General features: G+C 41.3%; 1 protein-coding gene across 1 annotated transcript in view; it reads right to left on the bottom strand.

The window, feature by feature from the left end:
- LOC122564432 (nucleotide-binding oligomerization domain-containing protein 1-like) overlaps positions 1-12,198 on the bottom strand; it is a 50,955-nt gene that overhangs the window by 19,754 nt on the left and 19,003 nt on the right. Inside the window, exons 4-7 of the mRNA XM_043719279.2 lie at positions 6,443-8,252; positions 3,280-3,363; positions 250-333; positions 68-151 (exon numbers count right to left, since the gene is read on the bottom strand). Coding sequence (XP_043575214.2) covers positions 68-151; positions 250-333; positions 3,280-3,363; positions 6,443-8,252 — 2,062 coding nt within the window. The remainder of the gene's footprint in view (positions 1-67; positions 152-249; positions 334-3,279; positions 3,364-6,442; positions 8,253-12,198) is intronic.

Genomic DNA, 12,198 nt, shown 5'->3' with positions numbered 1-12,198 from the left:
TTTCTTCTCCAACACTCTGCACCTGCAAACCTCCCAACCCTCCTGGGTAGTCTGCTATCCAACTTACCCAATGTCTTCAATGGTTTTACTTTTTTGGATTGCTTTAGCTAAGCAAGTTCCTCCTTCATGGGTGATCATGTTTTCTCCCATCCTATTTGAAGATAACATCATATGAAAAAGGAAGTGGTTCTTTGGAAGTGTACTCTTATGAGGAGTAACAGTTTTTTTAACCACAATAGCGTGACTCACCTTAAATTGACAAGACTGGAGCAAGCTTCAATCAGTTCAGCAACATCCCTTGCGCCAACATCACTAATATAATTCTTATAAAGTCTGAAATAGAGTTAGTGGCATGGATATCAGCCATTCAAAAACCAATTTTAAACAAAGAAAAGACTGAGGTAATTGTGGTCACAAAAGCCATTCAGCCCATTAGTTCATCCACCCAGACACACTCTACAATCCCCATCTCTAACTGGTGTAGCTAATATTTTCTCAAGTGATTCCAGTGATGTCATAAAACCATGAGATATTACAGTGTTGAAAGAAGCCATTTGGTCCATCGTGCTGCTCATGAATGAGCGATTAATCCCAATCTTCTATTGTTGCCTGTGCTGGAGAGTTTCAGTTATTAAGAGAGATTGAATAGACTGGGACTGCTTTCCTTTGAGCAGAAGGGATTGAGAGGGGACATAATTGAGATGTATAAAGTTGAGGGGCAGAGGTTGGGTAGATAGGATGATTTAAGTTAAATTAAGAAGATTTAGTGATGTAAGGAAAACTTTTTCACCCAGAGGGTGATGGGAATCTGGAACTCACTGATGGTGGGGGTGGTGGAGGCAGAAACCTCATAACATTGAAGAAATATTTAGACATGCATTTGCGGCACAAAGGCTATTGGCCAAGTGATGGAAAGTGGATTTAAAACAGTTAGCTGGTTATTTTTAACTGACGCAGACGCAATGAGCTTTTCTGTATGCTGTAAACCTATATGACTCTATGACTTTTCCATAGCTCTTTTCCCTTCCAGTATATTTATCGAATTTCTTTTGAAAGCTACCATTCAATCTGCTTTTACCACCCTTTCGGGGATTCATTTCAGATCATCAAACCTGTATCCTCATCTCCCCTCAGTAATTTTGCACAGTATTTGAGCATTTTATCACCTGGTTGCTGTAGTGGAAACATGTTTCTCTTTGTTCCCTCAATCAAAGCCAGTGTTTTGTACATGTTTACTCAATCTTCCTGTAATTTTCTCTGCTCTCAAGAACAGCCCCAACCCATCTCGACACGTAGCTGAAGTCCCTCAGTCCTCGATTTGGCCTCTCTGACTCTGCCTGACAGTTCATGTGCTGATATTCCCTTTGCATGATGAATTGTCTTTCTAACCTCTGTTCAGTTCTTCCAAAGATTGCCATAATATGTCCCAAGTTCAAATTCACTAATTTTTTTCCCCCAAACATTTAATTATTGCTGTGTCTCAGAATAGTCAAATGCTGTCTCCTAAAAGCTGCATCCATTGCTGAACACTAGGGGGCTTACTTCTCTAACATGCAGATGCAGTCAGAGGCATCAATGTGGTGTAAAAACAAAGCCCATTTTGTGAAATACTATTCAACCATGCTTGCCTTTATTGGTCAGTGCATTGAGTATAAAATTTTGGAGGACATTTTGCGGCTGATGTGACATTGGTTAGGCCACTTTTGGAATACTGCATTCAATTCTGGTCTGCCTGCTATAAGAAAGATGGTATGAAAGTTGAAATGGTGCAGAAAAGATTTACAAGGATGTTGCCAGGTTTAGAGGGTTTGAGCTATAGGGAGAGGCGGAATAGGCTGAGGCTGTTTTCCTTCGAGTGTCAGAGGCTGATGGGGTGAATCAATAGAGGTTTATAAAATCACAAGGGGTATGGATAGGATAAATAGCCAAGGTCTTTTTCCCAGAGTAGGGGAGTCCAAAATTAGAGGTCAAACATTTGAGGTGAGAGGGGAAAGATTTAAAAGGCACCTGAGGGGCAACATTTTCATGCAGAGGGTGGTGAGTGTAAGGAAAGGAACTGCCAGAGGAAGTGATGGAGTCTAGTACAATTACAACATTTAAAAGGTAACTTGATGGATATATAAATAGAAAGGGTTTAGAGGGATGGGACCAAGTCCTGGCAAATGGGACTAGATTAGGTTAGGATATCTGATCTGCATAGACGAGTTGGATTGAAGGGCCTGCTTCCATGCTGTACATCTCTATGACTCTAGAACAAAATGTTGATGAAGCAGGAGCTCCAATCAGTGATATAAACTAAATGGCCATCATTGAAGATTGAGGGAAGGATTGAAGATCAACTGAGATCAGGGGTGGTGCGATGAGATGGGGAGGGAAAGCTTTCTCAGTATAAGTTCACAAGCAGCTTATAAAGAATTGATTTCTAACTTGCACACCCCACCATGCTGTGTGTATTGTGAATTACCCACCCAGTAGAGGAGCCCCTTGAAGTTCATCCCACTGACTTTACGGGAATTGATTTCTTACAAAGGTAGAGTACCCCAAATGTATGAATTTCAGCAAGAAATTTCATTCACATGTGAATGAATGACTACTTCCTGTCCAGGTGATTGTAAATCTGACCTCTCAAACCATCAGCTCTCATTATGCAAAGATCTTGTTCACATCCCAGTGCAGGTTAACACTCATCAATCAATAGGTGAACCATTGCATTTTTTTTCTCTTTCAGTTTAGCTTACACTTATTTCCCATTAATTTGGTTTCTAAGGCATGAGCTAGTAGATGGGATGTTTCCATATAATCTACCTGTCTGGCCCCTTTGTTGAAGCAAGCTTTTATTGATATACCGGCTTTCATAATGTCAGAACATCCCAAAATGAATTGCAATACATTGCAGGATTCCTGCAATGGAGCAAATGTGGCAGCCAATTTACACACAGTTGGCTCCTACAAGCAACAGTGATAAGGCTACTGTAGTGATGTGAGCTGGGAGCTAACTATCAGTCTGGACACAGTGAAGATCTCCTCTGTTTTTCTTTGAGAAATATGATTATGGAATCTTTTCAGACCAACTGAGAAATCAAAGAAGGTCTTGGTTTAGCCTTTCATTTGAAAAAAATGGAGTCCTTTGTCTTGCATCCAAGCCGCAGCATGTGAACATATCAGCATGTGAGCAGATGTTGGAAGAAGCATAGCAAAAACAAGAGAGCAAAGACACAATCTACGTTAAAGAAACATTGGACCATAGACTCTAGGCATACTATGGTCATATGTTCTCACCCGAGTGATCTGATCTTCTGATGCTTTTTGAGTTCTTCTACCAAGATGTGAACTCCTTGGTCTGTGATCTGATTTACACTCAACCTGTTTCATTAAAAAAGGTATGTCAGATGTGGACTAATTTGTCATTAACTGTGGTTTCAATTAAAGATGCTATTTCATGAGTAACTTTAGGAGCAAAGCTGAATTTTGCCAGTGTTATGGTGATGGACTAGGGAGGAAGAGGACGAGTAATACGGCACGGGAAACCATGAGGATGAAAGCCCGATATCTTCCCATCTCCACGCTATAGTACCAGCAGTGGGAAGGTCAGGAGTGTGACCAGTCGAGTCAGTTAAATATCTGATTAATTTCTCACCCTATCTACACTTTGCCCTCATCAGAAGGACCCACTATTACATGGGGAGACTGCCAGGCTTAACTCGAGCAAACTCACAGTGGGTTTCCAGGGATCGGTTTGGTGGCGTTTGGTTTTATGACTGTTTCATGACTCTAAGAGAGGACCCTTCCAACAATGCTGACCCCTGCTGAGTGGCAAAGGCCATGCCATTGGTTTATGCATGTGCCCAATACTTGCTGAACAGAACTTGTCTGATCTTTGAGGGTGCATTGAGCCCTTCCTTTCACATGCTGCTGTCTCATTTGTGGCCTCCACTAGTCATGCTACTGTGAAAACTGCCAGCTGTATGCATAGCCCAGCAAATCTGCCGTGCTCTATCAGGCCTCAGTCCTGGTGGCAGTCTCTTCATTGGCTAGTAATTGCAAAATGCCATTTAAGGACCCTGCTGTCATGGCGCCAGCTCCTGCTTTAAGGAATCTTTCAATACTGACAAAGTGGGAAGCTGATGATCTCCTGGTGTTATTGCTGGATAATTAATCCAGGGACCGAGGTAATGTTCTGGGGACCTTAGTTCAAATCCTGCTATGACAGATGGTGGAATCTGGAGTTCAGTAAATATCTGGAATTCAGAATTTAATGATGACCACAACACCATTGTCAGGAAAAAAAACCATCTGCTTCACTAATGTCCTTTAGGGAAGAAAATTGATGTCCTAACCTGGTCTGACCTACATGTGACTCCAGACCCATAGCAACATGACTAACTCTTAACTGCCCTTTGGGCTATTTAGGAAGGGCAATAAATGCTGGTCTAGCCAGTGACACCCTCATCCCGTAAATTTTTAAAAACACTCATCCCATAGATGTCTTTAAGAAATCAAAATACAACTTAAATCACCCAGATAAACTATTTAATAATATTGCATGAGCAAAAACATTTTAGAAGTATATTTTATCTTAGTTTGGGTGTACAGAGTATAACTCCCAAGCTGATATGTAACTCCACATAGCGAATAATAAAGACTGATGATTAGAGTTATAGAGAATCATACAGCATGGAAACAGACCCTTCGGTCCAACCAGTCCATGCTGACCATGTCCCCAGACTAAGCTAGTCCCATCTGCCTGTTCTTGGTCTTTACCCCTCCAAACCTTTCCTATTCATAACCTTATCCAAACGTGTTCTAAATATTGGTAACTGGACCTGCAGCAATCTCTGGTAGTTCATTCCACACACAAACCACTCTGTGTAAATAAAAAGATTGCCCCTCGTCCTTTTTAAATCTTTCTCTTCTCACCTTATATAAATACGCCCTAGTTTTGAACACCCCATCTTAGGGAACTCACCCTTGTCATTATTTATGCCCCTCATGATTTTATAAACCTCAGTAAGGTCACCCCTCAACCTCCTATGCTCCAGTGAAAAATGTCCCAGCCTTTCCAGTCTATTTTTATATCTCAAACACTCCATTCCTGGCAACATCAGAGTAAGTTTTTTCTGAACCCTCTCCAGTTTAATTAAATCCTTCCTATAACAGGGCAGCCAGAACTGCACACAGTGTTCTAGAAAAGGATTCACACATGTCCTCTACAATGGCAACATGATATCCCAACTCCTGTACTCAAATGTCTGAGCAATGAATGCAAGCATGCTAAACAACGTTTTAACTACCCTGTCTACTTGTGATGAACTATATACCTGAATCCCTAGGTGTCTCTGTTCTACAACACTACCCAGGGCCCTACCATTAATGGTATAAATCCTATCTTTGTTAGTGTAATGGATATTATTGGATAACACATAATGGATAAAATTTTGCCCAGAGAAATGGAAAGTGGGAAGAATGAACAGAAACAGTATAAACTGAATGCTACAATGTTAGAGGAAGTTCAGCAGCAGAGTGTCCAGGAGGCATGAGTATCCAAATTGTTGCTGAGTACAGGACACAATGAGAAGGCCATTCTTTTAAAGGAAAAGGATCAAGCAGAATCTTTGACATTATTAATAGGGGAAGGAATAGTATACAAGGGCAAGGCGTTTGTGCTGAATCTTTATAGGATCTTGGATTAAACCATGTTTTTGAATTCTAAGCATCACCCTTCATCGAGGTTGTCACGAATGCCAACAAGGATGAAGGACTGCAGTTATTGTGGGGGAAATTGGAATAGCTCAGGTTGTCCTTCATAAAGCACAGAAGATTAAAAAGAAACTTGACCACGAACGGTTTTGATGGAGTAATTAACAAGAAACTGTTTCCAGTGGAAGAAAGGGTAGGAGCAGGGACATCGCATGAAAAGATGGTGAAAATTGATTCAATAGTAACATTGAAAGCATGTAGGATAAATGCCGGGCCATAGGGAAAATGCAAGGGAGTAGAATTAATTGGATAGTTATGTCAAAGCATCGCCAGAGGCACAGTGACTGAATGGCCTTCGATATTATCTTTTGATGATCAATAAAAATTGGTTAGGACTTTATTTGAAATAATACCACCGTCTTTGAGTTGGATTTATTTACAATCATGACAAGAGGCATATAGGCCAGAACTGGTTTAATGTCTTATCTGAAAGGTGGTACTTCTGACTAAGTGGCATTTCCGCTGTAACAAATTGTTAGTCTAGCTCAGCTGGTGAAAGAGTCTAGCTTGAACCTGTGACTTTGAGATAAGAACACCATCAACAGAAGCCAAGGTTAGCATCTTAAAATTAAGACCACTATTGTATGGCAAGGGTGAATTCTAACATCCTAAGTGTTATTGAAAAAAACATCTCAATTCCATGTAATGGTTACAGAAAGTACCATAATCTGGATATAAAGCTTACCTGAGGACTGTGAGATGACTGAAACAGGAGACCATTTTCTTCAACCCATAATCATTGATGTTGTTATTGTCCATCTCCAGTGCAAGGGGTGTTCGGATGTGATGCAAAATAAAGGCAAGGGCACCGCAGTCTACAGAAGAAACATTGCAGTAGTTCAGCTTTATGTAATCAGCACAGATCCCTTTGGCTGCCAGTTTGGCTGTTGCTCCATTCTGCATTTCGAATATGTACCTTATCAGCCATACAAAACGTGGTAGCACATGAACCTTACAGCCGTCTTCAAGGCGCAAGCGAGGAAGCTTTTTCAAGTATGTCTTCATGCAGTTGGACAAGTAAGATGCCAGCACTGATTGCTTTCTCTTAATGGTCGCTGGAGATGCGAGGTTTAGCAACAGATCAGTGTTGCTATTCGACAGCAAGCCACAGAGGAACAGCATGGTAAATTGCAGATGTTTGCTGAAAGGCTTGAGGATATGTGTCGAGGAATACTTTGTAGGGCTCAAGAATGCTAAAACTGAATCACTTACCTTGTCGTTTGACAGTTTTGGTACATTATTATTCTTGAAGAGTGCAAGAAAGTCAGATGGACAGATCTCATCATCTAGAACTAATAAAAATGCAGTAAAAAACGACTGAAGTGTTATGTGAATATATTCATATGTTGATTGGTTCCCAAGTCCATTATAATGGCCAACAGTTTTGATGAAGCCCAGCTGTAAATCTTCTTCTGAAATATTTGCTGCTGTGACTGTCCCCTGACTGAATGCAAAATTTCTATTTTCAATGCCTTTTAGAGCTAGCTTACCAATTCGCATGAGGATTTCCTTTTTGGTTCTAAACAGGTTTACCCGGCTTCGTGCACTCTTCTTGTTTGGATTGGCCTGAGAAGAATGGTTGAGGAAGACTTCAATCATTACCAGGTAAATATCAGTCAGTATAACAGAATGTGATAACCACTGGGGACTACAATTGGACTGCGAACAATCATAACATTTAAATATAATCCAACAAAACAATGGCACTGAACATAAATTGCTCAGGTGGGGGTTTGTCTCCAGCTGGGCTAAAACCAAACTTCGCTGGGTCTCATTTTTGAAGAACTTCTTTGAATATTGCAGTAAATAGTCCTTGGAAAAGCCCTTTAGTGTCACTCTCTTTCTCACCATTCTCAATGGTAGCTCTGTGCCAGTTCTTGCTGTCAATAATTTTTTGGAACCTTTTAATAACTTACCATGAAGAAGGCTCATTAACAGGGCAACAGGATGTAAAGGGTCAAAGGGTGAAGAGATTATAGGGATATCATTAAGATGACAGTCAACGTTAATTTCATCAAACCCATCCAGTGTGAAGAGGACAGAGTCTGGGTGTTGTTGGATGTAACTAAATATCTCATCAGGGTCTTTGTCAGGGTAACAGTTGTATTTGAACAGTAGATTTCTGAGACAAATCTTATCTTCCTTTCTAAAACTATTAAACATTCGGCATCTAAATTTGAACAAGAATTTAACACCAGTACACAACTCTCCTTTGGACCACAGGTTTTGAAATCTCTGGAGCAGTATGGTCTTGCCAACCCCAGCATCACCAGTTACAAACACTGTCTCTGCATCCTCATTGATGATTCCAGTGTCACTGAACAAATCCTCCAAGTAGGAAATGCTTCCTAGGATCTCATTTGTTGAATTAACTAATTCCATGAGAGTATCTGTGTACATATCTTCAAATAGGGTATCTTCCTTTTGGGCATATGACAACGTGAACCTTGTATCTCTTTGCATTTCGACTCTGAGCTTTTCAGCATATTGGCAAACTGAAAGACAAACACAGTACAATTTTGTCACGAACATATTATCAATCTAATTGTGGAAAGGCTTTTTTTTGTCAGTACTTTCTACAGGGTCTTGTTGAGGCATTCTCATTGGCTAGTTGGCAAACCAGCAAGACATCTAACAGTGAAGACCCATCAAACCATGCGCCATTAGAGAAACTACTAGTAGACCTTCCCCTGGAATCAAGATCCTGGGAATGAGGAACTCACCCATTAGCTGTTGGCTAATCAAAGACTGCAAGCTCTGGTGCTCACCAGCCATCAGGGAGATGGCTACAACTGTTGGCACACCCAGAGTTCCAGGATTATGAAGTAAAATCACAGAATACCTACAGTGCATGTAGAGGCCATTTCGCTTATCATGTCTGCACCAACCCGATGACGAGCATCTCACTCAGACACACCCCACCCCAATCCCATAACCCCACATTTCCCATGGCTAATCCACCTAGCCTGTACATCCCTGGACACTATGGGGCAATTTACTAAGGCCAATCTATGTAACCTACACATCTTTGGATGGTTGGAGGCAATGGCCCAGTGGTGTTATTGCTGGACTGTTGATCCAGAGATCCAGATAACATTCTGGAGACCCGGGCTTGAATCCCACCATGGCAGATGGTAAAATTTGAATTCAATAAAAATATCTGGCATTATGAATCTAATGATGACCATGAATCCATGTTGATTGTCGGAAAAACCCATCTGGTTCACTAATGTCCTTGAGGGAAGGAAACTGCCATCCTTATTTTGTTGTGCCTACATATGATTCCAGACCCACAGCAAGGTGATTGACTCTTAACTGCCCTCTGGACAATTAGGGGTGCCTGGCCAGTGATGCTCTCAGCCTGTGAATGAATAAAAAAAGCCAGACCACCTGGCGGAAACTCATGCAGACACAGGGAGAAAGTGCAAACTCCATGCAGGTAGTTTCCAAAAGGTTGGAATTGAACCCCATTCCCAGGAGCTGTGAGGTAGCAGTGCTGACCACTGAGCAACTGTCTCCAGATAAAAGATAAGCAATGTGGATTTAGTGGATGAGGTGATTTCTTGGGTTGGGGATCATGGAAAGAAGGGTGCAGGGGGTGTCTCCCAGCAAGAGCTGATTGCCTTTGACCAAGAGACACTGCTCCACCTCAGATGACCACAAGATGGCAGTTATCAGGATCTCCACATGGTGATAGGCTGGCCTACGGCTGGGTAAATCCCAGTAAAGCCAGGCTGAGGCTCTCTAGGCCCTTAATTTGTGGTGGAGTAGGAGCTTTTCCACCTCAAACTTAATTTTACTGGAGACAGGAAGGGTTCATAATTAAGGACATATGGCACCCATTTCCAAGATCACTACTTCCAGGAGTAACATATGCCCCAGACCATGCCCCATCATGATATTCCCTTGAACTTAGAAATAAAATCTTCTTGATCGTTGGAAAAAAGAAATACACAAATCCAAAGCTGTGTATATTGATATCTTTTGCTGAAATCTACTGAGATGACAGGTCTCCTAAAAAAACTGAACTCAAATTGCTAACAATAATTGCACAGCTTGATCAGGTTAATAAAAGCTCAGTAATTCTGTTACATTTTCATATAAGGTTTTCTTTGATTGTTCTGGGGATTTCATTATTTGTGTTATTGTTATGCCAGTGATTGGCTTCATGTAAGGGATCACAGTGTGATAAAATATCCATTTATGTGTTAAAAACAGATGATTGACAATGAAAATGCCACTTTAATCATGCTCTAATTGATTCAGTTCTGGGAACAGTACCTCGGCTGTGAAGATGATAAAGCACAGACATGCCAAAATTATACTGGACCTAAAAATGGTAAACTATAAGTGGGCTGATAGCAATGACCTGGCCTGTATTTCCCTTGAATTTAGAAGCTGGAGTAAATTAGATTTTTAAATGATTAAAGAAGTTGATAGAGTCAATAAGGTGGAGTCTGAAATGTTGAGGCATAACCATAAAATTTGAGCTAAGGCATTTTGATATATTTTTGGAATCACCTCTTTGCACAAAGGATAGTCCAAATCTGAAACACTATCTTTCAAAACCCATTCAACACTTGAAAACTGCAATTCATGTTGCAGCTGTAGAGGACATTGGTTAGGCCACTGTTGGAATATTGCGTGCAATTCTGGTCTCCTTCCTATCGGAAAGATGTTGTGAAACTTGAAAGGGTTCAGAAAAGATTTACAAGGATGTGCCAGGGTTGGAGGATATGAACTATAGGGAGAGGCTGAACAGGCTGGGGCTGTTTTCCCTGGAGCGTCGGAGGCTGAGGGGCGACCTTATAGAGGTTTACAAAATTATGAGGGGCATGGATAGGGTAAATAGACAAAGTCTTTTCCCTGGGGTCAGGGAGTCCAGAACTAGAGGGCAAAGGTTTAGGGTGAGAGGGGAAAGATATAAAAGAGACCTACGGGGCAACGTTTTCTCACAGAGGGTGGTACGTGTATGGAATGAGCTGCCAGAGGGAGTGGTGGAGGCTGGTACAATTGCAATATTTAAGAGGCATTTGGATGGATATATGAATAAGAAGGGTTTGGAGGGATATGAGCCGGGTGCTGGGAGGTGGGACTACATTGGGTTGGGATATCTGGTCGGCATGGACAGGTTGGACCGAAGGGTCTGTTTCCATGCTGTACATCTCTATGACTCTATGATTGGCAAAGTTATTCAGGGTTATAGCACAAACTTTGGTGATGTGGAGCTAAGATACTGATTAACTATAATCTGATTAACTATTGAATAGTGTAACAAATGCAAAGAGCTGAATGGATTACATTCTTATGGTGTTCAGCAAGAATGTGAAATATTCAGATATATTTTCCCAGGAAGGTGCTATCCTTGATAATTTCTCCTGTCTTTGCAGAGGGTAGCAAACATTGAGTAAAGTACCTTGAGTAAAGTAAACATTGAGTGAGACAGAGGAGACTTGCAGTAGCAAGAATGCAGACTGTTAAAAATCAGTGAGTAGAATGCTCAACACATTTGTGAATTAATTATTGCTTCCATTTACTTCTATCTTCTAATCTGTTTTTTGTTTTGGGTTATGGATGTCACTGAAAGGTTGCATTTGTTGGTTGCCTGTAATTGGCAGTGGGTCGTCTTTGTGAACGGCTGCAGTCCCTGTGGTGAAGGTGCCTGTGGTTCAGTGTAGGTAGGAGCGTTCAGAATAATGATCCAAAAATAATTTTAAAAAGTTGAGTTGTGCCTAAATCAGGACATTGACTATTGGAACTGCCATTTTTCTACTCTTGGAGAGAAAGGAGATGCTATCAAAGTATCTTTGGAGAGTTTCTGTATTGTATCTTGTAAATTGCACACAATACTGTCATGATGTGTCAGTGATGGAGAGTGTGTGTATTGCGCCTCAACAGCAAAGTATCACAGATGCTTACAGGATTGATAACTATCTCATCATGAGGGTGGTATGGTGGCTTAGTAGTTAACACTACTGCTTCACAGCGCCAGGGGCCCAGCCTCGGGAGACTGTGCAAACTCCACACAGACAGTCTCCCCATGTCTGCGTGGGTTTCCTCCGAGTCCTCCAAAGATATGCAGGTTAGGTGAATTGGCCATGCTAAATTGTCCATAGTGTTCAGGGGTGTGTAGGTTAGATGCATTAGTTAGGGGTAAAATTATAGGATAGTAGGGGAGGGGAATGGGTCTGGGTGGGTTACTCTTTGGAGGGTCAGTGTTGGGCTCAAGGACCTGTTTCTATGATTCTATGAAATAGTGGAGTAATGGCTGTCAGCTGCACCAAGGTCCTAACAATCACAGCAATAAATAGTCTGTTGCCAACAAAACCATCCATGATGAAGTGATGGAGCAGACTTGATGGGTTGAATGGCCTAATTCTGCTCCTGTATTTAATGGTTTTATAGTGTGGTACTGTATTTGAGCATCATTGAATTAAATCT

The sequence above is a fragment of the Chiloscyllium plagiosum genome, unplaced genomic scaffold (genome assembly GCF_037043375.1).
Source record: "Chiloscyllium plagiosum isolate Xiang-an unplaced genomic scaffold, Cpla_swu_hap1 HiC_scaffold_34, whole genome shotgun sequence".
NCBI classification, from domain to species: Eukaryota; Metazoa; Chordata; class Chondrichthyes; order Orectolobiformes; family Hemiscylliidae; genus Chiloscyllium; species Chiloscyllium plagiosum.
This window is presented reverse-complemented; position numbering and strand designations above follow the sequence as displayed.